Consider the following 27,248-nt stretch of genomic DNA (forward strand, 5'->3'; position numbering starts at 1 on the left):
AGTCGGATGGTTCTATAAAAAACTGCTTTGGAGTTTGTTTGAAACCCGACCAAAACCACTAAAGGGTCTCTGTCCACTCATATTGGCCCACGTCTAAGTGTGATGCCCATATTCACAACTGAACACACCTTGAGTGGTTAAAATGAAGTCAACTGGACTATGTGAAGTTGTTTTGCCTTGCATCCAGGAGGATTCTTCTAAAATAACTGACAGCCCAGAGTATTTAACCCCTCTTGGTCATACTTTTTTTTAGGCATTCCTGTGGGTCATTAAAACACTGTTATCATGTGAGCCAAAATGTGGGGAAAAAATCCACAGGACATTCCTGTTACCAAGCGCAAAGTGTGACACCTCTCAACCAGAGTTTGACTTGAACTGACCAAACTGCACGGGTAGGAAAACCCCCTAAAAACGGCAATAGTGGCAGGTGATAGTTGCTAGTTTTATACTAATACTTTATATGGTATACTTCATAATAATTTTATACTAATTAGTAACACGTTTATTGGTCAGATCTACCCAATGTTTATTTAACAAAATAACTGTGTTTTTTGTTTTATCCAAATATGATGGAAGTATGTTACGACAAAGAGCTTCCTAAAGAACAACAACAATATAGAATATTTTGACTAGAATAATGGTTTAATGGGTTAGTTTAATGGTTATGGAAGTGCTTAGCTTACTCTCTTAGCTATATGTGCATTATGGTTATGGTATGGCTCCATCACAGTTCATAAGCTTTAATAAAATCTCCCCTTTGCCTGAAAAAAATCCCAAGGTTAAGATTCACATCTTTATGTAAAATTTCATATTGGATAAAGGACTTGCAAACATGAATCCTCAAAAAACAATGCAACAAAAACATTTAAAAACATTTTTTTTCTCTGTTTTTGTTTTGTTTTGTTTTTTGTGAGAAAACTAATGACAGCAGAGACACCACAAACTGGTATTCCTCTCTCTGTTGCTATTAAGAGGTGTATCTTTCACCTGAATTTGGTTTTCTTCCTTTTTTTTTTTTTTTTGCTTGGATTTTGGGCAGTAGGAGGCACGTGATGAAATGACATGGAATGAGCAATTTACGTTTCTGTTTCTCATCACCCAGCCTGACTGTCTGCCTCCACTCTGTCATTTTCCTCCATCCTCCCATCCAGCCCTGGGAATAACAACAACTTTAAAAGGCAATGGCTGCAACACCACACCCAACCGTCCCTGCAAGTTGGGCAGAGGAGCACCATGTGGCACCCTGAAGCTCATTCGCTGGAGCAGAGAGGACAAGAAAAGGAAAAGCTCCAGGATAGCCAGTGATTTGCCAACGCAGACTCGAGGTCCCGCCCCAAATGGAAGGAAAGAGGAGGGTGTGACCTGCTGACCACGGTGGTCAAGAAAACGTTCTGAAATGATGGGACAACACAGGAGAAGGTGGTGTGATCAGGTGCTCTTTTTTAAAAAAAGCTGGAGTTACATTGTTGGTGTTTATGTGCATCTGTTAACCTGGTTTGAACAAATCAGGTTTGTCCCAGTGATGGGGGTCGTGGTGAATCGACCACATGTTGACCAAAACACGTGTCCCCTTGCTGACAATGTGGCCTCCAATGCTACCAGAGATCCCCAGTTATTTAAGGTTTTCTTATTATACAAAACAATCAGATTACCTTATAATGCATTTCTGTTGTAATCTTTTTTTAGCTAACAGTGCTTCAGTTCAGCAGAAGACAATGGATGGAGAAAATAAGCTAATGTTTCCTTGTTCACATTTTCATCATAACAAGAAACTTAATGTACTAAACAAATCAGCAATGGCTGCAATACAGATTTAAACTGGTCTACCTGCTGTTGGTCATAGCGGTGTGTGGGATCAGCACGGGACTCACTGGCCGGATCCTCATGCCCTCGTTAATGACACTGTTCAGGTACGGCAGCTGACCACGGTCTGATATGGTCACAGTCCGCTCACTGCCAACATGCTCATCCAGCTCCTTCTGCACGCGCTCCTGGACCTAGAGTGGGTGAAGCATATTGGCAGACCAAATTGACCATTCATAATTAAAGACTACAGAAAAGGCATCGAGCATGATGGAGGGCACAAGATGAAGTGTCTTATATGCCGCCAGTTTTCTGCCCAAACGTCTTCATGTTTTTCTTGTTGGGCTGATAAACAGAAAGTCCTCATAATGCCTTTTCTTTTACATTTCTTTGACCGACATTATGTTTCTACCTCAGGGTGATGCAACAGGTAGGCCAGAATCCACAGTAGTGTGGTGGATGTTGTCTCCACTCCAGCTCCAAAAGTCTCGGCCGCTGTCATCAGGACATGGTCGTCAGTTAACTCGTCGTCTTTTGGCTCCGAAGATTTTTGACCCTGCCCACCAGTCTGGCCCTTTAACAAGGCATCCAGGAGGTCACGTGGTTCTCCGTCACTTCTTGATAACTGAAAACAGATCAGGTAAAACAAAACAAAAAATCAGGCAAGATCAAAGACAATTTTCTAGAATTGTTTGAAGATATGTAAATATATTTTGAAACACAGGCAACAACACGTGCTTCATACATTATAAATTGAAACCTTTATCTCATCTTTAAGGGTTTAATATACCCACAATGCCACACTGTTATGCTGTGTGTTCCTTATTTCCCCAAGACAAAATCCTGACGTTGCCTACTGGAGAGACCCATCTTCAAGTTTTGAGCCTTGAGTGACTCCTGATGCTACGTGATGTGTTTCTATGATAAAAATCCATTCTGTTTGCTTATATTAAAGTAGTGTAAGTTTGTTTATTACCTTGTGTTCCTGCAGTTTGCGGGTCAGTAGTTGGTCTCTGATAGTGATACACTTCTTCAATTTACTGAGAGACTTGTTGGGGAATACCTGCGGGATAGAGTTAGACTCTTACAGTTTATTCAGACAAGGAAAGAAGCAATGTTTTGCTTGTGTTACTATAAATGCCATCACTGGATGGTTTTGGATCTTTTTTTAACTGCCAAATATTTGGGCCTTGTATCATATTTTTACAACTTATCAGTAAGTCCTCATGTTTTATTTTTGTTTGTTTCTATGTAAAGGTTAAGTTGAATCATACAGCTCCAGCTGTCACCAAATGGTGACAATAAGTCCTTGAGAAAGTTTTAGCTGATCATTTTAGCAACACAGTGAGAAGAAATGTGTTCTCTAAAGTTAAATATTTACATGTATTTGTTAATTTGTCAGTTGACATCTTTAAATAAAGTTTGAGTGAGTTTGAGTTTGACTTTTTCAAAAAGGGCAATTTTCTTCTTCTTTTTTTTCAAACAGATATAGGATATAAGATTGTATACAGAGCACCTCAGTACCAAGTATAGAATTATACCTTCAGCCAGGGGTAGATGTCAACCAGTCCTCCCCTGGCAATTGTTTCCACAATCCCATTGTTGTATTGAATCACCTCCTGCAGCTCAGCATCGCCGTGTCGATAGGTGGCACTGAACACTAGTGTGCAAATAATATTCGTGACGGCTCTGGTTACTGCAGAGGATGGATCAAACCCCTGCTTTTCGCTGGACAACAGCTCAACACACAGACTGTCCACCTCAGACAGAACTGAAGAAAGAAATGATAAAAAATGTAAAGAAAAAGAAAAAAGATCAGAAAATGGCACAATCAGAATTTCAAAAAAACACTTTTGAAATTAAAGGTTTTTCTGAAGGTACCATAAATCAGGGTTACAGAGAGTCGCTGCACTGTCTTGTGGTAGGAAGTGGTTGTACATAAAAGTACTGCCTGACCCTTTGCCAGCATCAGTAGGTATCGCTTCAGTACAATACAGAGACATTTAAAAAAAACTAAAAGTCTGTTTCTTCATATTCTGAATGAACTATTTATAGTCTATGGAGTTACATGCTGTTTATATCCATCAAACAATCAACATAAACTGGCACATTTGAAAAAGCATTTCCTTTTTGCCTTATATTAAACATTTCTTCTGAATTCCCATGCCAACCTGAAGGCTATTTAGGTTTACGTTAGCTTGATGCTGATTTTGATGAATATTTTTTACTTTGCCTGTCAAACAGCAGTGTACTTCAGCTAAACCTGTTAAAATATTAGAAGTGTGGGGTTTTGTTTTGTTTTTTTTTACGAAACAGATGGGTGAATTAAAATCAAGTGGCAGGATGGAGCCAAGTACCGATGTCTTGCAATCGAGTTGTTCCTTCTCCGAACAGAGTGAAGGAGTTGTGGACGAGGCGACGGTGATGCTTCCAGAGAGGGGTGTAGTCTGAAAATGCGATGTCTTTGCCTCCTCTGGTCAGCAGGTTGGTGGTGACCTGCAGGGAAAAACAAGGATGAATGTAAGAACAGTTTCAAAACAGTACTTCAAAATAAAATGGAAGAAAAATATTCAGACAAGGACACTGCTGAGAGCAGCACAGAGACAGGAAATGACATTGACCTGACACCAAGGACGAAAACCAACAGTATTATTTCTGTGAAGGGTTTTCTAAAAATGCAGTGGGTTTTTCTTCTGTTGTGTTTTTCACATCAGAGTAGCTGTGAAATGGTTTACAGGCATGAAATATACATAGGAAAATCCACATTACGTAACAGTTACATTACTGAGGTTCTCACTAAGCTAGGGGCATCTTAATGAAAGACTTCACATGTGTTTAATTAAGGGTGGGAAGTACAGTAAAGGTGAAGGGTTTATAATTATGGATAAGCGTTAACCTCAAATAAACTTTGTAAAAAAAATAATAATAATTTTTGTAAAATGAAATATGAGTTATATAGTTTTTTGATTTAGGTAAAATGTTCCATAAACTGGATGTTCTGCCTTGAGTTTATTGCCCCCTACTGGGCCTTGTAAATTGTTGTTAATGTGACATGCACTTTGACCCAGAACAGGAAGATGACCATGTTAGTTAGGGTAAGCAGGTTCACATGTGCTGAAGGGTTCCTGTAGTTATCCACTGCAATCCTCTTTCTTGTTTATGCCTTCGAAAGCAGCGTCTGTAAGTACTTGTTGACTTAACAGTATAGAGCCATATTTTAGTAACATTTGCTAAATTTGCTAAGCTAACCACATGTCATGTATACATAGGATGACCTATTACATGAATATGTCTTTGTCTTTTGTTGCTAGCCTTGACTTGCTATAGAGTAGATAATGGCATTTGTAATATATCATTGTGTTAATCACCTTACTATTGTATTATTTCTTCTTATGTTTTAGTTTCCCTCAGATTCAATGGTGTATGGCGGTGCAATGTAAAATAAAGCACCTGGAGCTTGGACGCTATATGCTGACTCACGTATTCTTTCAAATGGAGTTTGGCTGGCTGCGTGAATTGTGTACCTGCACACACAAGGAGAGCAGTACACTAAAGCTATAGTGAAGAATTGAAGAATTCTGGTCATTATCAATATATATACAGGTTACAAAAAGGGAGTTTTTCCTTCCTTCGCCAAGCGCTTGGTGGATAACGATATGATTGTTGGGGGCTCTTTAGAGTCATTACCCTATAATGTAAAGCTCTTTTAGGGAGCAGTTGTTGAAATGAAATTTTATCAAACTGAATAAAATTATTTCTCAATTATCACAGATCACATAAGACATGAGTGTCATTAAGTACCAAAGGGTCTAACCAACAGCCTAAAACCCAAAGTATTCCAGAAAAAATCCAGAAAATCAAACACTAAAGAGCCTAAAATCATTTCCCACTTTAGAAACTAACCAGTCCAGTTAAAATTAAATTTAGATCATGAACCTCCATATACCCTCTTTATGCCCTTCAAGCTGCAAAAACATAATTAAATTGAAGAATCTGGGCAATTGTTGGAACAGAATATCATGTGGGTATTTTCTCTGTCTTTACATCTGCATGTCTCACCATGCTCGGCCGTCCAGCAAAGTCCTTGCCTTTCTGCATCAGAACCTCTCTGGCATGTTGATGGCTGTTTATGACCACAGTGTAGTGAGGACCGAGGTAGAGCCCAAACAGAGGCCCATACCTGAAATGGAACAGTGCGGACACTGATGCATAAAAACGTGACCACAGTGAATTGAGATACACTAACTAGTCATAGTAATCAGTAAATTGTCCTTATACACACTAACTCATCCTCCCCCACTCATAAATATTTACTATATTTATTTAACATTTAATATTTACATCACTAACATTTACTTGTCCTCCTCAACATTATCTAGATCTCCAATAATGAATGCATACTTACAAACATTAACCTGTCCTCCTATCCTTTAACTAGTCCTCCCAAACATTAACCAGTACTTCCATAATGGATTTATGGATTTATGGATTTATGGATTTATATATATATATATATATATATATATATATATATATATATATATATATATATATATATATCTATATATATATATATATATATATATATATAGATATATGAACTAGTCCCCATCAACACATGTATACTTGTTTACAAAAATTAACTAGTCCTTCCAAACATTAAACTTCTACAGTGAACATGGGCTGATGAACGTTACTCCTGAAATTTAACTAGTCCTCCACACAAACATTTACCTACTAAACATAGCTGGACTGGCCATCGGGCATACTGGGCATTTTTCGTTTTTATGGGCCGATGGTTTTTTTTTTTCCCATAATGGTATAAACACTGAAAGGTGTTTCTCGTTTGGCTCTCGGTGAAGGCAGTCTCACTTTTTCTCCTCTCCTCCTTCCCCTTATCTTCCCTGCTTAGCCTCTTGTGTCCTTGTCTTGTCTCGTGTGCATTACTTTCCCTTGAACCGTCTCTCACTGTCTGTTTCTAAAACCTAAAAGAGAATTATGGATTTGATCAACTGGTCTCTGAATGCTATTGACACCCTTTTCTCAATGAGAAGTCTGGGCTCGGGAGAGCCCGAGTGCCCTGGAGGGACTTTCCCTGCCGGATACACGATGGACGGGTGGCAGAACTGGAGGATCATGTGCCTGGCGGGACTGTCGATCGAGGACGCTGAAGATATCTACCTATGCGGAACCATGATAACAGGGTTCTTGCTGATCGGAGTTTGCTTGGCCCTGGCTTATCGGAGAATTAAGACAGCGGAACCGGCTGTTCAAACCGCCCCCCCCCCCCCCCCCCCCCCCCCCCCAAGGCTGACCGCTGGAATCGAAGCGACGGGACGAGGCGCGGCCTCTCACAACGAACGCAGCATGGTTAACATCTTGGAGACGCTTACAGCTGCCGTGAAGACTCAAAATAACACCATTGAGCGTATATTGGGATACATCAAAGAGAGGCCTGCTCAAAATGAGACCCTTGAGCGAAAGTTGGATCACATCACAGAACGGCTCACTGCATGTTGTGGGGTCTCAGAATCACAAGAATGACAACACCACGGAACAGAAGTTTGATACCATCATGGGGAGGCTCGCGGTTCTCCTGAGCTGCTTGCATAAAAGAAAAATCAACAATATTCAACATGCGGACACCACGGTGCCAGCTGCACGGGCCCAAGGCTGGAGCCGAACAAAAACTCCCTGATAACGACTGTGTGATGACTATTCTTCCCATCCCATGCAAGGCCACCTGGGTTGGCTGGTAGACTGTTTACTTAGCCTGATAGGGTGAAGGACACTGTCTCAGCTGAACTATGGACACGCTCACACATACACTTACACTGATAAGCACTCACATATCCCCCCCTCCTTCCAATGCCTTCGATGCTTGTTGCCTCCTGGGAACACGAGGCGGGTCTGGGCAACCTGCATGTGGCGAATAAAATTTGAACTTGAACTTGAACTTGAGGTGGTGGATTGGCCAGATGAAGGGAGATGTGTAAAAATGACTGTTTGGTGGTGGCTATTGCGGAGCTTCCACAGATTCAGTAACATTAGCAAGTGGTGGAGGCCAGCAGGTGCAACACGCTGGCAGGTGGATGACGGAAAGGCAGGAGGAGCAGAGACCTGAGGTGGTGAACTGAACTTCAGGTAAGAAGTTATGACCTGCAGTCTATCTGGGTCAGATATAAAGTTTAAGTGTAGTTTATTTTCGTTATGCTGACTTTTTACAGTCAGTTACAATAACTCGAGTAGCTAGCATGACGGAGTTTCTATACAGCTGGGCGGGTGCTATGATTTTATTGATGTTGAACTTGTTTTATCTTATTTTATTTATAAGGTTAGTTATTAGAGTTTCCAACTGTCCCGTAAAAAACAGAGTCGCCTTGTATTCAGAGAAAATATTGTGCGTTTGGTATTGAGGTGAAAAGGAACAGTTTGTCACGGACACAAAGCTGGATTTATTCTGTCTTTATGCTGCACAGCTGCCTCTTCCTCTCTCATTCTCTCCCCCCTCCCTCTCCTGTTTCTACTTCAATCATAAAACTGATCAATGATCAGCTGATCGGCTTTTCTCTCTTGTTTGTTTATCGCCCACTTTGCGCCAGAAAGAGGAAACCAGCGGATGTCGCGCTAAACAACAGCAGCACGTTTAAGCTTGATCAGCTGTTGTTAGAATTTATTTAATATTAATTTCTAGTATCAGCTGATGTTTGCTGGAGCCACAGCTGTAAAGCTGCTGGTCATGATGTCGGTTTGGTTATCTGGTGAGAGGGAAACATGAAGATGAAACCAGGAGATGTCCTTACTGAATCATCAGAGCTGTGATGAAGAAACAGGTTTACCTTTTAGGTGACATGAATGAGTTGAAGGGAAGTTATGAACTGTTTCTGAGAGACAAATAACACCAGGATCCTTTTTTAGGTAGCTGACAGCTGGTAACTTTGCAGGGGTGGATCTAGCAAAGTGTTGCCAGGTGGGCATGTAGGGCATTAACAGGGAGAGGGGGGCACAAAGAAATACTTTTCTTTGTTATGTCATCAAAAAACTTTGAATAAATAATTATCTGAATCTTACAACAAACCTTTTCATCTGATGTAAAATATAGAAATCCATTATTGTACATAGTAATTTTTTGAGTAGCTAAGTACTGTACATGATGCCAGTATTTTCCCACATTTTCTAGATACTGCACCAGTACTGTGTGTAAAATGCCATCAAAAAGTCACTTAAGCTTTATTCTTTCTCACCTGTCTTTCTGTCTCCTTTCACTTTTTAAAGGTTGCCATGTTAGAAAAAATATTTTGCCCTGCCATGCTGTTTATTGATGTGGTAAATGAATGGTTTATGGAAATATATCTAAATCTGTCATCAGTAATCAGTAATGATCATGTCTCACCTCTAGTCTTCTCCGTCTTAATTTCAGGTTTTCACCATGTGTTGTAGATAGTTCAGGAGGTTAACTCGACCAAGCAGTCTACTTTCAGGTACTGTTTAGAATACCAGAATAGGGAGGATGGTGTAGGTTTAAGTTTATTAGATTGATACATATATACCAACAAGACAGTGTACATCACTGTGACAACGGCGTTTGTTTTCATTCAGAGGATTTGTGGTTTTTCCTATAATACCTGGTGGGCCGGTCACCAGTCAAAATGTCTGGGCCGATTTTTTGTCCCAGTCCAGCCCTGCTACTAAAGTTAATATTAAGTATTCCTCTCAAACATCAACTACTCATTCCATGATAAGTAGTAGTAGTAGTCCCCCAAAGATATACATATTTGTATAGTTTGTCTTCCTAAACATGCACTAGGTTTTCCACTTATTTTGTCCCCCAACTGAAGGAATATTTGCCGACTAACATTAACTAGTCTTCTCAAACATGACTACACGTTAAAAGGTCCTGCCAAAGTGTCCCTAAAAATGAACCAGTCCTTCCATATCTGTGACTGATTGCTGTCTTGTAAACATGACTGATTCCTCCTGACAAAACTCGTGACCAAACTCACGACCAGAAAATTAACATGCCGATCTCACCTGTGGGACATCTGCGTGAAGAGGAGATGAGGTGGGAGGCCTCCTCCAAGCCAGGGGAGACTGCCCAGGAAGGGGAGCCGTGGCAGGCAGGGGATGGAGCCCCGAGCCGAGGGTTCGGTTACAGGAACGAGCCGGCATGTGGTCAAGAACAGGACGACCACTACGACAGTAAAAAGGGTGATAAGGACAGAGGGAGAGAGCGAAGGAGACAGGAATGAGAGGAGACAGGTGAGCATGTCTGCGGTGAGGTGGAGGAGAGTGCAGGGAGACGCTGGAGAGCCCCGGCTTTAACCTCTTACACGCACAAAAAAACCTTGGAGAGGTCGCTGTGTGTGTATGCGGGAGTTGTTTTTGTTACTTACGTATGACCGTGAATGTGTGTGTGCGCTCGCTGGCGGGTGTTTATGTTGGTTCGACAACCTTGATGTTATCAAGCTGCATATCTGGTTCCCATAGCAACCTTAAAGGAGAATACGACCTCGTCAGTGGGTTTCATCCAAGTCAGTTTGTTCTGTTTCACCACAGGATGAAACTTCAAGGTGATATTCGAATTTATCTCCTGGATAGCTGTAAATCAATGGACCACATGCCAGATGCACACCAGTGGATTTGTGAGCGTTTCAAAGCACTTATTAATGTGTTAACGAGCTGTTACTGTTATTAGTCTATCATTCGTTGTCTGTTTGTTCAGCAGCAGCACAGATACCCGAATGTCCACAGGAGGCTCAGCAAACATTTACAACTGCTGCTCTAAAGCTGAAGGGTTTCAAAATAAAACGCCTTTAACCATGGACTGTTTGAGACTCACTCTAAACTACCATTTTACATCATATTTATTATATATTTATATTTATTATAATGACACAAAATGAGATGGTGTGTGTGTTTGTGTATACTTATGTGAGTTTGTATTATGCTGTCTGTTGTTGCTTAATTATATTTGTTATGTTGTGTTTGACAAATTAACTTGTTTTAAAAACTAGTTTTGAGCTTTGTTTTTGGCTTCATTGTGGTCTCTTTTTAATTTGACTCTTGTTTGAGTAACTCTGTGGTACAGTGATACGGGAAAAGTCTGTTTCTGTTCTTATATAAAGACCCGTGTAGCACTTATTACTGGACCTCAGGTTAACTCCATGAACATTTCAGAGAGTCAAAAAGGCACATATTCAATTTCAATTCAGTTTTATTTATATAGCACCAAATCACAACAACAGTCACTTCAAGGTGTTTTGTATTGTACAGTAAAGATTGTGTAATAATACAGAGAAAACACCAACAATCAAACAATGCTTTATTTAGAATACCACCTTTTGCAGTCATTTCCTGTTTCATATGTTAGGCTATCCCCTCTCTATCGCTTCTCCAATTTTGGTGATTAAACAGAGTTGGGTCCACTTTAGCTCAGTTGGCTGATCATGCACTCATATGACACATGGTTAAGGGCTGCTGGCTGGGGTTTGAATCATTTTTATTTATTTATTTTTTTACTCAATTTCCATCTGGGATTAATGCAGTTTCTCTGATTTGGATTCTGATTGCCCAAAACCCAAACAAAAGACATAATAAGAGGCTCTAATGTAAGTATTCTGTTAATGTTGGTGGCCTCAGTTACACAATGGACTCAGAGCCAGCGGTACACGGGCAGGAATGCTTTTCTTACTTGGAAATTCCGACACCACTTCATAAGATGAATGGGATGGGCGAAACTTCAGTATCTGCCATTATTAGCTGGCGTTAGCTGAGGTTAGACTGACTCGTAATTTAACTGTGATTAATATTTGCAATGGAAATTACACATGACATAAAAAAATTACAGATGATGTAGTAGGTTTCTTTTAAAAAAAAAAGATAATTTAAAAATATCATTGGTTTCATAATATCTAATAAGCTTCATACAGTTAACCACAATCACTACATGACAGAAACACAAGCTTCATCTCTTAATAAAAGCAGTGCAAATTTGTACCTGAATAAAAACAAACATGGGATGTTAGAACACTTTAAGCACTCAAAACTTACAATAGACAGCTGGTTTGGAAGAGAACTGAACAAATATTTAAAGTATAAGCTGATCATTTTTGGAGCAGCCTTCAGGATCTCCATGTATTAACATGCTGTTTTTAGACTTGATGGATAGCATTAACAACCTGCTAGCTGCAAATAATCATGTGCAGTTCCACATGATTATTAACAGACAAAAAGAAAACATATTACTGATACAGAAATGGTTTTCTATACGAGATGACTGCAAAAAGTGCAGCCTTTCGTCCACCCTACTGTTACTCATTTTATGTTAAGATTTAAATTGGTATTGGTATGGGGAGTAACCTTCAGTAACAGTAATAAATCACACAGCAATAGTACATTCATGATATTCAAAAATACGTTAGCCTACTCTCAGTGAGCAACTTATAGGAATACATTACAAAATACATTTTGGGGCATGTATTCTGTAATCTGTAGTGGAATACATTTTAAAAGTAACCTTCCCAACACTGTTTATGAGCAAGCACTGGGTGACAGTGGGAAGGAAAAACACCCTTTTAACAGCAAGAAACTTCCTGTACCACCCAGGTGGCCATCTGTCATGACCGGCTGGGGCTGGAGGGAGGAAGACAACACAAGGACATTCTGTGAAAGAGAGACAGAGATTAATAACAGGTATGATTCAATGCAGAGAAGTCTATTAACACATAGTGAGTGAGAAAGGTGACTGGAAAGGAAACACTCAATGCATCATGGGAATCCCGCGGCAGCCTATGTCTATTGCAGCATAACTAAGGGAGGATTCAGGGTCACCTGGTCCAGCCCTAACTATATGCTTTAGCAAAAAGGAAAGTTTTAAGCCTAATCTTAAAAGTAGAAATAGTGTCTGTCTCCTGAATCCAAACTGGAAGCTGGTTCCACAGAAGAGGGCCCTGAAAACTGAAGGCTCTCCCTCCCATTCTACTTTTAAATACTCTAGGAACAACAAGTAGGCCTGCAGAGCGAGAGCGAAGTGCTCTAATAGGGTGATATGGTACTACAAGGTCATTAAGATAAGATGGGGCCTGATTATTTAAGACCTTGTATGTGAGGAGCAGGATTTTGAATTCAATTCTGGATTTAATAGGAAGCCAATGAAGGGAAGCCAAAACAGGAGAAATATGCTCTCTCTTTCTAGTCCCTGTCAGGACTCTTGCTGCAGCATTTTGGATTAACTGAAGGCTTTTCAGTGAGTTTTTAGGACATCCTGATAATAATGAATTACAGTAGACACTCTGAGACAGGATATTTCTAATTTTAGAAATTTTGCACAAATAGAAGAAAGAAGTCCTACGTATTTGTTTAATATGTGCACTGATGGACATATCCTGGTCAAAACCGACTCCAAGATTTTTCACAGTGTATTGGAGGTGAAGGTAATGCCATCCAGAGTCAGCAAATGGTTTTTGGATCAGTGCTTGGACTCCTTTAGTTTTTCCTTATAGTCCTTCGCTACAGGAGTATGGAAAGTTTTAGGCTCTAAATGTAAATTCAGAACAAAATAAGGACTTTTTATTAAATAACCACCTTCTTACAGAGTAAGGTACAAAACACACTTGTGCCCCACATTTTGAAGTTGGTGGTGGACTCGTCATGCAGGGCTCGGTTGATTTTAGACGCCATGATGTTAAGATTTGTGCTCTTGAGAACCTGAAAGAGCACAAATCTCATTCCTCTCGCAGTTGAATTTGGTTCTTTGTGACTGTGGCTGGATGCTAGGGCTTGCTGTCCTGCTGCAGGATGAGTCTGGGGCCAATGAGATGCCTCTGCGATGTAGGAGAATCTGGAAAATCTAAAGCAGCCACATACTGTACGGAGTGTGAGTCAGTGGCTGCAGATGACAGAAACTGAAGGCCGCAGCGCTTCTGACGCCACATTAATGTCTCCATCGCAGTGTGTTATTTGTAACAGGTGGAGGGAACAGGAGGTGGCAGAGTGCCATGGCAACAGCCTCTCTTACTTCGCCCACACACACTCCCTCTTCCATCATCTTTCTTGATATAGCTTCCTTCTCTCTTCTCTCTGCATCGTCAGCTGACTGTTTTTTGCAGCCCTGTCGCCTGAACGCTCTCACGCCGATGTGATCGGGCTTATTTTAGTCACCCGGGATCCAAACACTCACAAACGTAAGCAGCACCAGAACCCGAGCTGATTAAATATGAATATACAGAACAGAGGGTGCTAAAAATGCCCGAAGCCGCAGTTCCTCTGAAAGCCACCAGATGCTCCCGGGGAATACTCTGAATGTGTGGAAGTAAAAGTTAAACTAAAAAATGAAGCTTGTCTGTTTGGTCTAACAGCATACTCAGAGACTTGAGCTAAACCCTCCCATCAGAAAGAGTTACACATTCAGGGTGTTGTTATACTAATATTACCTATTCATTCATTTATTTTTATTTATGATAGCATATAACATATTTCATTTATGTTTTTCTGTATACACTAAATTGAGCAGTGCTCCTAACTTTGTTGTATGCTTACACTTAGAGCGATGCTGAAGGTCAAAGAAAAAGTATCTGAAAAGTTTGGGCACTTTTCTGAAATATGTCAGAGATGTTTTCAGCAGAAATGAGAGCAGCTGTTTGTTGTTTGTTGCACAGTTTTCTGTTTTTAATCAGTTTTTTTAATTGAGGGCTGGGTTTGATCTTAGCTTAGTTGAACCACCTTTAGCAGCAATAAGCTAAAGTGATTATTTTCTCTATGACTTTGTCTTCTCTGCTTCAGGTCACTGAGGTTCGTGCACAGCTCTCTGAAGGTCTGGACTTTGACCTGACCGCTGCTGCACTGACTCTTTTAATATTCAGGGAATCTGTTGTAGATTTGCTGCTGTGCATGTGATCATCATCCTGTTCCATGTCTCAGTTTCAGCCAAGCTTTAGTTGTCACACAGATGGCCTTACGTTAGACTCGAGCATACTTTGGTACACAGAGGAATTCATGACGGACCAAGTGACTGCAAGGTGCGCAAATCATCACCTCCCCACCACCTCGCTGACTGTTGGTCTGAGGTGTTCGTGCTGATTTGCTCCACACAACATCATTTTGGTCCCATCTGTCTAAAGGACGTCGTTCCAGAAGTTTTGCGGTTTGCTCAGGAGCACCTTCTGTTCTTTTTAGAGTGAAGAGGCTTTCTGCTTCCAAACAACTAGTTTTTTTATTTGTACCGTCATGAACTTCACTGTTTAACATGCTGACTGAGGCCTGTAGAGTTGGATATTTTGCAGTTTCCCTGATCATCAGAGGGTCTGAACTCACAGTGAATTTCTTGGATGTGGGAACACAGCTGAATGCTCCAGACCTGCAAATGTGTAAAACTTCTGCTTTTATAGATGTGCTCGGACTTCCTGATGATCATTTAATCAAATGCATCTGATAATCACCCCCTGGGAGCTATTTTGTTTTGCCATGACTGTTAAGAGTCCTGTGAAAACTTTATATTCAACATGACCGTATGTCATTTGTTTCATAGTTTGAAACTAATAACTTTTTATTAAAATCTTTTTCCACCTTGTGTTTTTAACTTAATGTTATATTTCTTCTTTCAGGTTAAAATAATCATAATGCAGCACTATAGTGTGCTAATAATAATAATTAATATTAACTAATGCTATTAGTTAATTATATTATATGTGTTTCACTTTTTTAAGTGATATTAGTATAAGATGATAAGATGTAAAACTCATGTGTATATGTACTGTAGGTAGTCTCTGTAAAATGTGAGATGGGCTCCTTTATTAAAATTATTCGAATATTTACTTCTCTTTACCTCACCCTGACAGCACACTTAGCCCAAATTTGGTGTATCGAGGCTCCTTGTAATTCAGTCGCCATTGCTGATCACCCTAACACTAACCTATCAGAGGATGTAGTTTGGTCTTTGTAATCAGGGACAAGAGTCATAATGTTTTGACTGTCACACATCAAAAATTATTGATTGCGTTCTTCTAAAATCTCTCCCACATTGGCTTTCCTTCATTGGCTCCCTGTTAAATCCAGAATTTAAAATCCTGCTCCTCACATACAAGCTCTTTAATAATCAGACCCTGTCATATCTTCATGGAAATATATTGTCCCATTAGAGCACTTCAATCTTAGACTGCAGGCTTACTTGTTGTTCCTAGACTAATAAAAAGTAGAATGACAGGCCTTCAGCTTTCAGGCCACAGCTCCCAGACTGGGTTCAGCAGACAGACACTAGCTCTGCTTTTAAAATTAGGCTTCAAACTCTTATAGCAGAGGTCGCTGATGTCCACTCGGAGCCTCTGGTTCATCCTTTAATGACTAAATTTAATTTTGAACCGAGGCAGACACTCACATGTGGACATGTCACACCCACATAACTTCTGTGTGGAGCCGTAGAGGCCACTGGTCCTGCTGTGCTTTTATTTTATAAATGTGCACACACAGAAATGTGCACACCACCAACCAGCGCTCAAACACAATCTTAATCAGCAGGGTATATGGGTAAATGATTCTATTTGTCCTCCTGTCTGTGACAGCTGAATCGAGGATGGATGGATGGATGGATGGATGGATGGATGGATGGATGGATGGATGGATGGATGGATGCCTCCCTGAGCACTGATATCACCAGCCACCTTCAGTATTTTAATGCTTTACTGTAGTTGTCATTAAGCTGCAGTCTGTGTGGCTTTATGTAGAAAAATGTACAAACAACATCAAATAAAAAATAAAAATCTAAGTAAACTCTGCTCCTTTTACATAACGCATGCCCTGAATCTCCCTCATCTCCATGGAGACAACATCACCGCAGCTGAGCCAGAACGAGGCTGTGCAGGAATGTCACTAACATGTAATCATGCCACCCTCTCTCTTTATCGCTCTCCGTGTTTCCTCTGGGTGTCTCTCGACCCTTCTGCAGCACTGCGGACTGTGTTTACCTGCAGGTCTGAGCAGAGCAGCAGCCTCTTTGTCCTCAAAACAAACTTCACTGACACCGGTCACAGCCTCAGTCTCCCCGCGAGGCCAAATGCTCCTAACTTGGAACTCCAGCTTCAAAAACAGCCCGCTCCTCTCCTCCTCCATCTCCTCCTCTGCTTGTGTAACTCCTGTCTTGCCGCAGTGGAGGAAACCCCTCTCTCCTCTAGCTCTACGTCGCTCTGCCGCCTGTCCTTTTAAGGCATGGGGGATACCCGCCGTCACGGCCGGATGCTGCCCATATTTGGGCAGCTACGAAGCGTCGCGGCGGGGGGAATCCCTCGCGCCGGTGTCGACCAATAAGGCCCGGACGGGAGTTACCTAGGAGACGGAGAGTATAAAAGCGCAGGGAGCCCAGCATCCTCAGCATCTTCAGCATCCTCAGCCTCAGAGCGTGGACTAACCGACCCGCTCCGGATTAACCGCCGGATTATCGTTTTTAAAGGGAATCCCGGCAGCACGAGCCCAGCAGCTTTACGTTTTTACTGGATTTTTGTTTGTGATTCGTGTAAAAATGCTTCTGGAACGCGAGGACAGCTTCATGTCGGAGTTTGAGGACGCGTGCAGCGCCTGGGTGGACAGTGTGGGCTCGAGCCTCAGCGACCCCGCAGACTCGGACGTGGGATCACCTTTCTGCCAAGGTGAGTGTGATAGAGCAGCTGTGCCAGATGTTTGCACCTGTGACTGATGTGTGACGAGGAGGCTGCCCGCTGATTATGCAATGACAGTAACGCCCCCTCTCTCCCTCCCTCTCTCTCTCTCTCTCTCTCCAGTTTTCTCTCCGGGCACCGACGCCTCTGACTCAGATTTCTTCTCCGACTTCAGCGACTGCTCCTCGGACACGCTCTCGCCCTCCCTCGGCTACACCGGCAGCTTTTTCGCGGAGCCGGAGGCGGCACCGGCGGGACTGAGCAGCACCGCGGACGCGATCCTCAACATGATCACAGAGATCGTGGGAATCTGCACAGAGATGGAGCAGCAGCAGCAGCAGCCCGCCACCAACACCATCACCTCCACCACCTCTGCAGCCTCCAGCTTCGCCCCAGCACCTGTCCTGGACCTCCCTCCACCCCTGCCTGCCGCCCAGCAGCTGCCCTCCACCTCCGCTTCCCTGCCAGCTGTGGTCAAGAGCGAGTTTGTGGCTTCCAGTTGCAGCAGCGGGTGTGAGCCGCTCTCCACAGCCGGAAACGACGCGCTGTACCCTTCCAGCGCGGACTCGCTCCTGCCGCTGTCAGCTCTGGAGCAACAGGTAGATGTGGCGGATCTAATCGACTCGCTGCTGAGCGCTGACGCCGCACAGGGAGACCTGAAGCCCGCATGCGAGGTGAAGCAGGAGCCGCTGGGGCTGGAGGACTGGCTGAAGAGCCTGTCCGCCGCTCCCGTTACCGGGGGAGATTCCGGCAGCTACGTCATCAACAGACCGCCGATAAAGACGGAGCTCGTGCAGAGCGGGAGCGACCTCCACTGCGCCCCCTCCTCCCTCCCCTCAACCCTCGACTCCCAGCTGCTCTCCTCCCTCCTGCAGGGCGTGTTCCCGATAGTCAACATCGGCGGCGTGCACGCGGCAGCAGCCCCCAAGCTGTCGCGCGGAGGCAGGCGAGCCCCCGCGAAGGGGGGGCCGAAGGCGAAGCCGTTCCCGTGCTCCGTGCAGGGCTGCGAGCGCCGCTTCTCGCGCTCCGACGAGCTCAACAGGCACGTGCGCATCCACACGGGACAGAAGCCGTTCCAGTGCACCATCTGCGCGCGCAGCTTCAGCCGCAGCGACCACCTGACCACGCACACTCGCACGCACACCGGAGAGAAGCCCTTCTCCTGCGACGTGTGCGGAAAGAGGTTCGCGCGCAGCGACGAGAGAAAAAGGCACGGGCGCGTGCATGTCAAGCAGCAGCTGCGCGCACAGATGATGGCCGCCTACTCCCTGGCCCTGAACGCGCCTGGCGTCTAAAAGCAAAGAACAACAGCAGACGAGCTCACTCAGAGCTTCAGGATTTGAACCGTCGACCGGAAAGCGTCCGAGACACCTTTCCACATAACGTCACATCGTGGACGATTTTGGCTGGACCCGAAAGAGGAGGAGGACGTGCCAGGCGTTTACAGGTGTTCGGGGGACTACCAAGTGCACGTTTTGGTTCCTCTCAGGGCGCATGCGCAAGCGCGGTCCTGCAGCTGGACTGTGAGCAGGGCCGCACAGGAGAGGGCTGTACCGCAGGTGCCACTGACGTGTTTCCTGTCTGCGCCCGCCTGCCTGCTTACTGTGGTGGACTGTTAAAGGAGCAGTCCGCTGCCCGCTGGGAGGTTTCTCCTGTAAAATACCAACCTGTGACTTTTCTGCATGAGGACGTGAAGAAATGTAGACGTCAGAATGTCGTGCTTTGTTTTGACTGCTATTTTTATGTGAACATCTTTATATTCGAGGAGTTCTATGTTTGTAAGATAGCTCTATTTTTCTAGATGGCTCGTCTACCTCTTCGTGTTTACAATCAGATTGTATATATTTCTAAAGATGAATGTGCTGCGATGTCACTCTTTCTTTTCTATGAGACTGATTATGAAACCAACGCTCGCGTCTTTGGACGCTGACTGAACTTTATATTACTGCGGGTGCAGGTCTGAGCTGCACCGGTGCATCGTGTTGTTTGTACTGTGACGGTGGAAAAAAAAACTGAACACATACCAGCTCAGTGAGAGCTGAGCTCCAAGTAGCACACATGGCTGTGCAGGTTTACTGTTCCCTCGTTCTGCATGGAGGCTGCTGTCGCTGTCAATAAACAAACAAACAAAGAGTGAGCGTGTCCGACTAATTCTTCTGCTGCTTCATAACACAGGTCTAATTTATATGGGTCTGTACGGGGGGGTTCAGGCTCTCTTCACTCAGAGGTGATATGAGGGGGCACTCTGTGTTTTTCTTTGATTTCCACCCACTCACCAGGGCAGACACCCCTGATCTCAACCTCAACTTCTTTAATTATATTTAATCATTACTCATTTAAAAAGGAGGTTGAGTTTCAGCCCGGTCCTCCGTTGTTCTGCTTTATCAGCATTTTTAAGTGTTATTAGCACAGACCTTCCCAAAGTGTGGGGCCCGCCCCCTAGGGGGGGCGCAGAGCCATGGCAGGGGGGGGGGGGGGGGGGGGGGGGGGGCGCGGTATGAAAAAGAAAAAAAACAAAACTCTTGGACACTGCTAGCACGGGGCTCCCACAGAAATGCAAAGCAGGAGGTGAAGCATTGCTGAATATGTTTCCAAACAAACTATCTTCCAAGCCAAAGACTAGAAAATCTGCTGAAGCATGTCTTCTCTTTGGTTTCACCTGCACAAGTGCCGAGGTAGGTCTCCCCTGCGGGATTGGTTTTCCCTTCGTTGGGAGCAGCGCTGGGCTTTTCATATCACAGACAAACAGTATCCCACATTATTGATTTTTAGTTCACAAACACTTGTTGTAACGACTAACTACTCCTGACATTTTGGAGACGTTAGCTCTTTATACAGTAAAGTTACAGCTGGATACAAATAACATCAGGCTGATCCTGCCACGATTTGTCACCCCGGTTCAAATCACGGACAAACAGTATCCCACAGCTGTTTATATTTTTAAACCCATTTTGCACAGAGAGGCATTTTTTTTGAAAAATGTATTGATAGCAATGTTGAATATTATTACACAGAAGAAAAACCCCCAACTACATGTAAAATAATCATAATAATAATAGTAAAATAATCACACGGTGACGCCTCTGCCTCTGTAAATGGAGAGACAGTAACTGCCTGTAAAACCTGAGGATAGTCAGATTAACAGTAACAGTATTTCGTCTCTCTCTGCCATTCTGCAATTCATCTCATGTAAACAATAAGTGGCGCACAGCGTGATGTGAAAAGAGGCACATACCAGACGAACTCTGTATTCCTCGTCCACACGTAAACCACAAAAAAGGAGTTTTAAAAAATCACAGTTTTCGGTGATTTGAAACGCCGTTTACGTGTGGACGAAACAGCTGCGTTTTCACAAATACCCGTGTAGGTGCGGACGTAGCGTAAAAGAGTTAGTAGTTTATTTTATTACTACCTGTCATTTATTGCTGGTTACTTGTATTTGCTTAATTAGTGTGAATGCTTGAAAAGCATTCACAGTATTGTTCTTCTAATTAGTGTGAATGCTTGAAAAGCATTCACAGTATTGTTCTTCTAATCTTTATTATTATTTTTTCCTATTCCGTACGTTTTTCGCCGACTATCTCCTTCAAAACCGTTCAACTTAGAAAAACCATTCAAACACCATTAGATTCCTCTTCTTTTGGAATGGTGTGCTTCTATTTTTCTCATTTTTAACATTTATATTTTTAATTTTATTCAACTTTATTCAACAAAAATTTCCCATGTATTTCAATGGGGAGACCCTTCAAATTCTCATTCAATTCACTCATTTTTAAACCCTTACTACTTCCACATACATTGACATAGAGCCACCATTCAAACTTTAAAACGAAGACAAGACATTCAACTATTCAACTTGTATTTATCTTTTCAATATCTATTATACTTTTTCTTCAGTTCCAGTTTAAGTTTCATGATGTTTTTTCAGCCGTTTCAGAGTTTATAATGGGTGTGTATGGGACGGAATGTTGGGGCTAGAGTGAGACAGCTCAACTGCTAGAGTGAGAGGAGCAAAAAAATTAATCTTAAAATCTTTTTTAAAACTGCTGCTGTGTCCACAGCGTTTGCTCTACAGGTATGATTTTACCCTCAAAACGTAGCCATCGCTGTCCTCTTTCATCCAATGTGTTTACTATTGTCCTAGGTGTTACGGTTCTCTCATAAATGTCACCAATGCACAGCCTCCTCCTTCCAACTCTTCCATAGACTCTAATGTTAAAATGGCTCAGAAGGTTCGTTTGAAAATCAGAAGAGCATGGTGTCTTTCCACTGTCACCACGTCCATATAATAAACTCCACAGACATGAAAACTGAGAATTAGGTAGACTAGACATTGCTGTCGCTCACGGTGAAAGAATTTTGTCAATACGACTTTTACTTTTCATTTGGGAGCGATTTGTTTCGGCCTGACTTTTCTGTTCATTTTAAGCAGCAAAAGTGAGGTGCATGTCTGTGTACGTGTGTATGGAGCCATTGGGTGCAGTCACTATAGCAACCAGGCTCACACCTGCCTGCTTAACAGCTCTCTCTCTCACTCTGCCAAGATTCATCTTAAACACTTCTCTTTCAACTGCTGCTGTGTCCACAGTGTTAAAGCCATCATTTTACCCTCAAAACGTCGCCATCGTTGTTCTTTTTCCAACATCTTGTCTTTCAAAGCTCAGAGATGTAAACTTTTTAAACTGTGTGGGTCCAAGTGGAGGGATCACATTTTAGTCATTCAGTGATTCAAAGAATATGACCTTTTAATATTCTTTCAGATGTTTTCTGACTCTAAATGTTCTTTTCTCATTTCTTAGGTTTTTCTAATTTACAATTAAAACATTTTCAGCTATTTTCCAACTTCTTCTTCTATGTTAAACGTCAGCTTTTAGCACTTCAGCACTTTTGTTTTCAGGTTAAAAATTCTGTTTTTTTTTTCATCTCATTCAACATTTTTAACTTAGAATTCAGCAATTAATTCATTTCAGTGCATATATTCAGATTGAAGCATTCACACTGTAGTTTCTTCAGAAAATGGACTTTCTGTTGTGTGTATGGAGTCATTGGATGGAGTCACTATAGCAACCAGGCTCACACCTGCCTGCTTAACGAGCTCTCTCTGCCACTCTGCCAAGATTCATCTTAAAAATTTCTGTTACAACTAAGCAGTTGGAGTTAGATTAAGTCAACAAGTCAATAAGTCAGATTTGACAGGGTTTTGCCACAGATTAACAGTATGTCAGTATAGGCCAACTAAATAGAGCATTCTCATTGGCCTGGTAAATTCAAGCTGATTGTGTATTGGTGGACTTGTCTTCTGCACACAGGTTTTTCAGATCTGGGCAGTTGCAGTCAGTTGATGACTTTAAAATAATCTTTTTCTGACTGGATAATTAAAGCTCACAGCATCTACCTGTCTGTAGTGGATTTTCCCACATTTTAAATGATCTAATCTCATTTAATGTCTCTGTTTTTAGTCTGTATAGTTTATCTCCCCACGAATACACCCAAAGTAGTCTTAAAATAAAACCCATGAAACAGTTCAAGATGACATACTTTTTATTTGCTCGTTTAATGTCAGTTGGCCTCTTTCTCTGTATGTCACTCATTCGCTTATACTCAGGAAAAAGTACCAATTTGTATGCTGATGAGTCTTGTGTATTTTTTTTCTCTGTCTCTCTATGACAGAGAAATGTATATGCTCAATATTGCTGTTCAAACTGATGCTCAAATTTCCAAGCACCACCTGAATGCCTCATCGGTCTTTAACTAATCACTGCACCAACTGTTGTCATTCCGCTTTGCTCTCTGCTGTGGTAAGTACAATACACTCAGTACAGCACTGTTTTATTTTTATGATGGTAAAAATACATGTTTGACATCTAAACTCACATATCAAGTCTTTTTAAAGTTCAACAGAGTTCAAAGATTAAAGAAAGCAAAACAAGAATAACCTTCGCTATCATTTATATAGGTTTATGACTTTTGCTGTTAGCAGCAGTGCTAACGCTAGCTTCAATGCTAATGCTAGCAACAATGCTAACGCTAGCTATAGTGCTAACACTAGCCTTAGCAGTTGTTAACTGACAAAAAGAATATTCCTGTGATATTCCTGTGATATTTATTGGCAGTCAGTGAGACAAAAGTAACAAATGGGCTTTATTATTGCCATTGTGGCTCAGTTTTAACAGTAAGAGTGCTTTATGACTTTTGCTGTTAGCAGCAGTGCTAACGCTAGCTTCAATGCTAATGCTAGCGTCAATGCTAACGCTAGCAATAATGCTAACGCTAGCTATAGTGCTAACATTAGCCTTAGCAGTTGTTAACTGACAGGAATGCAGGAATTCTAGCTGGAATGCTAGCGCTAGCAGCAATGCTAAGGCTAGTAACAGTCTAACAATAGCCTTACATAAGTGGAAATACTTCAGTTAATTAGTTTGAATTATAAAATGGCTGCTGTGTGAGCTAGTGTGCTATATTACTCTATAATTACCCTGCTGACTATAAGTTCAGTGTATCATGTCGTGTGGGCTTTGTATTTCTGTTAGTCTGATAACACTGTACAGACAACTAACATATTATTTCTTGTCTTACACTTTCAGGAACTTGACTGACACCTGTGCTTTGCGTGGTAGGTGTGCACATGCTCTAAGAAAAGTAGACCAAAATAAAAAAATAATCTGACTAATATAAGCTGTAAAGTGATGGGTTCAAACTTTGTGCTAGACCTTTTAAACACAATTTTATAATAAATACACATAAGTTCAGCTTAACAATTGGGCTAAAATATTTTTTTTGTACATTTTTGCACATTACATGTGATTAGTTAACAATTCACTCAATCATATTTGTATTTAAAAATATTATTGCTGAATTTAATTAAATATTTATTCTTTTAAAAAGTGCCAAATTGTGCAACTTTTTGCACATGGCAGCCGACAACAGTTTAGCTTGAATATTTGTTTTGTCCTTTTTCAGTAGTCACAATTAGTTCATACAATTACCATGTGATATCATTTTATTAAAATTATTTTTTTTCTTGTTTTTTGTTCACAGTGTGCAGAAGAAGAACAAGGACCAGATCTCCAGTCTTCTATCTCACATCCCAACCCCCCAACCCCTCTATCTTCTGTCCTACTCCACCTGTTGTCTCTGCCTTCTTTCCATCTGTATTTCACCCTGTGGTTTGTGAGAAATTTTGCCAAACCAAGAATCTTATTGCGGTTTGATTTAAAGCCGTGTCTCTCCTGCTCTGTCTGTTCTCTCTGCTAAATTTTCTCTCTACCTGTTTTTCACTCTTTGGCTTGCTGCTGAAAAATGCACAAGCCAATAAAACAATAAAGAGTGCATATTTTGCCTCAACCTGAGAACAAACTGAACAAACAAAGAAAACTCTGCGGTTTGATTTAAAGCCGTGTCTCTCCTGCTCTGTCTGTTCTCTCTGCTAAATTTTCTCTCTACCTGTTTTTCACTCTTGGCTTGCTGCTGAAAAACGCCAAGCCATTAAAGCAATAAAGAGTGCATATTGCCTCTACCTGAGAACAAACTGAACAAATAAAGAAAACTCTAATTCACGGTTTGATTGTGATTTCCCAGCCGTGTTTCTCCTGCTCTGTCTGTTCTCTCTTCTAAATTTTCTCTCTAGCTGTTTTTCACTTTGCGCTTGCTGCTAAGTTGTGCCAAGCCAATAAAGAGAGTGCATATTATTCTCTCGACTGACAAACTGTCAAACAAACAAAGACATCTGTTTCTGAGAAATAAAAACTGAAATATAAAGACAAAGAAAACATCTCCTGGTGTGTGCCACTCTTATTTTATAAACATATTTTCTAAAGACTAAGAGAAACACTTGTGTAAAAATGCCAAGGAAGCAGAAAAAGTCACAAGCTGCAAAACAACGCTGGAAGAAGTTCCATGAGTTTCATGAAGTACCAACATGTGAACAAGCTGAGTGTGATTTTCCTCAGAGCTCTGCAGAAGACTTTGTGTCTGCAAAGACCAATGCTGATGGTGTCAAACAGGCAGGTCAACATGTTCCTGCACATGTACAACAGGTATCCTATGCAGATGCTGTAAAGATTGGATTGCAGCATGAATTTAATGATCATCAGGTAAACCATAGAGACCAACCTGAGGTGTCAAGTGCCCCACAGGTGGGTTATGCTGATATTGTAAAAAGAGGCCGTCACAGTGATGTGGCAGGACCATCTCATGCAGAAAGAGTGAACTTTGAAAACCAGCCCTCTGTTACACATATCTGTGCATCTCACAGCCAGGCTCATCCCAAATATGGAGACTCCAGAAACAAGCAGTGCACATGTAACTCACTCACATTTCTTGCTTTCCTTCATGAGAATGATAACATGACTACAGCTGACCTTAATCTGGTCTTGGATAAAGGTGATGTGATGTACAAAGAGGCCAAGAAAAGATTTCCTAAAAATATTCATTTGGCAACCGATGAGCTGCCAGACAAAGTTGATGCTCGCTGGTCTATGTATGATGTCGACATGACACAGCCTTCCCGGTATGGGACATTTGAAGAACCTCCAGAGGAAGCAGTAGATACCTTTCTCAGCTTAGAAGCAGGACTGAGCTGCCTGTTGTCAGATGTGCAGTATGCCTTATTGATTATGAGTGGATTGTGTATCGCAGTGTTCAGATCCACATCAGGCAAATATGGTTTCTTTGATCCACACTCCAGAACACCCAGTGGTCTTCCTCTACTACTACAGTCACGTAATCGTGGTACAGCAGTGATGCTGAAATTCACACTCCTCAGTGACATGATTAAGAGGATCCAAGATTCTTATGAAATGATGGAGATATCACCCTCTTGTAACTATGAACTGAAGCCTGTGCAGTTCTACAGTATGAGCACAGTCAACCTGAGTGATACTATCACAGACACAGTCTGCAGACCAACAGCTGCCGCTGCTATGGCACCTACTCACTCTGATAAAACTGTTGATGAAGCAAACTCCTCTACTCCAAGGAGAAACACACCATCTGTAAAACCACAAACTGAATCAGTACCACCCAGTGAATGTAATTTCCTACCAGAGAATGACATTTCATGCAGCCAGTTAAACTCTTCTGCAGTAAATAATGCAGTAGCCTGTGATCTTTCCTGTACTGCTTTAAAGAAAATCTACAAAATGACCAAAGTTAATAAACAACGAAGACAAAAAATGAAAAGAAGATTAATGGCATCAGAAAAACAGAGAAAACAGAGAAAACAGAGAAAAGAAAACCAAAAAATGAAAGAACGACAAACATATGCTTCAAATAAAGAGTACAAAGAAAAGAAAAAATCTTGCACAAGCAAGGCATATAAAGACAATCCTGAAGTCAGACGGAAACAACAACAATATAAAAAAAGGCTTTACTGTGAGAATGATGAATTCAGACAAAAACGACGAGACTATATAAAAAGACTTTACTGTGAGAATGCTGAATTCAGAAAGAAACGACAACAATATATTAAAAGACGCTACTGTGACAATGCTGAATTTAGAAAGAAACAAAAAAGCTATATCACTAAAAGGTATCAAGAGAGCCCAGAATTCAGAGAGAGACAAAGATCTCGAGTGACTCAGCGTTATACACGTGACAATGCATTCAGAGTAAGACACAGACAACTAATGAAACAACTAATGCGAGACAGGTATCAAAGTAATCTTGCATTCAGAATTATGCACAACATGAGATGTGCAATGAAAATAAAAAGGAAATACAGATGGGTGAACAGACAAACCCAAGAGAGTGACAACAGTGTAATCAACGAGGCCATATCTGTGTTCAAATCACAAATCAAAG

General features: G+C 41.7%; 2 protein-coding genes across 3 annotated transcripts; one reads left to right on the forward strand and one right to left on the reverse strand.

Annotated features, from left to right (window-relative positions):
* Positions 1-1,029: 1,029 nt before the first annotated feature.
* cyp17a2 (cytochrome P450, family 17, subfamily A, polypeptide 2) lies at positions 1,030-10,076 on the reverse strand. Its single transcript, XM_085346890.1, has 9 exons — positions 9,835-10,076; positions 5,863-5,983; positions 4,161-4,299; positions 3,345-3,574; positions 2,780-2,866; positions 2,216-2,428; positions 1,828-1,997; positions 1,492-1,595; positions 1,030-1,391 (listed from the first exon to the last, which is right to left on the reverse strand). The coding sequence occupies exons 1-9, from the start codon at positions 10,068-10,070 to the stop codon at positions 1,126-1,128; spliced, it is 1,566 nt and encodes a 521-aa protein (XP_085203016.1). The 5' UTR covers positions 10,071-10,076; the 3' UTR covers positions 1,030-1,125.
* A 7,235-nt stretch (positions 10,077-17,311) lies between these two features.
* On the forward strand, positions 17,312-18,742 carry LOC146635380 (early growth response protein 1-like). 2 transcript variants are annotated; one of them, XM_085350539.1, is made up of 3 exons: positions 17,312-17,438; positions 17,571-17,781; positions 17,833-18,742. In XM_085350539.1, exons 1-3 carry the CDS (start codon positions 17,312-17,314, stop codon positions 18,740-18,742), a joined length of 1,248 nt encoding a protein of 415 aa, XP_085206665.1. The 2 variants fall into 2 exon arrangements, with proteins under 2 accessions (XP_085206665.1, XP_085206664.1); XM_085350538.1 differs by having other exon boundaries at positions 17,571-18,742.
* Positions 18,743-27,248: the final 8,506 nt, after the last annotated feature.

The sequence above is a fragment of the Diplotaxodon limnothrissa genome, linkage group LG3 (genome assembly GCF_057381915.1).
Source record: "Diplotaxodon limnothrissa isolate DT_005_m linkage group LG3, D_limnothrissa_male_GT1.1, whole genome shotgun sequence".
Taxonomy (NCBI): domain Eukaryota; kingdom Metazoa; phylum Chordata; class Actinopteri; order Cichliformes; family Cichlidae; genus Diplotaxodon; species Diplotaxodon limnothrissa.

What these genes read in the sequence shown, in the direction of transcription:
- cyp17a2 (XM_085346890.1), bottom strand. Translation starts at nt 10,070, where the DNA reads ATGCTCACCTGTCTCCTCTCATTCCTGTCTCCTTCGCTCTCTCCCTCT. An exon ending in GCAAACTGCAGGAACACAAG is followed by an intron (nt 2,429 to 2,779) that starts GTAATAAACAAA and finishes ATCTGTTTTCAG; the next exon opens with TTATCAAGAAGTGACGGAGA. An exon ending in ACCTGTTGCATCACCCTGAG is followed by an intron (nt 1,998 to 2,215) that starts GTAGAAACATAA and finishes CACCCACTCTAG; the next exon opens with GTCCAGGAGCGCGTGCAGAA.
- LOC146635380 (XM_085350538.1), top strand. Translation starts at nt 17,312, where the DNA reads ATGCTTCTGGAACGCGAGGACAGCTTCATGTCGGAGTTTGAGGACGCG. An exon ending in GGGATCACCTTTCTGCCAAG is followed by an intron (nt 17,439 to 17,570) that starts GTGAGTGTGATA and finishes CTCTCTCTCCAG; the next exon opens with TTTTCTCTCCGGGCACCGAC.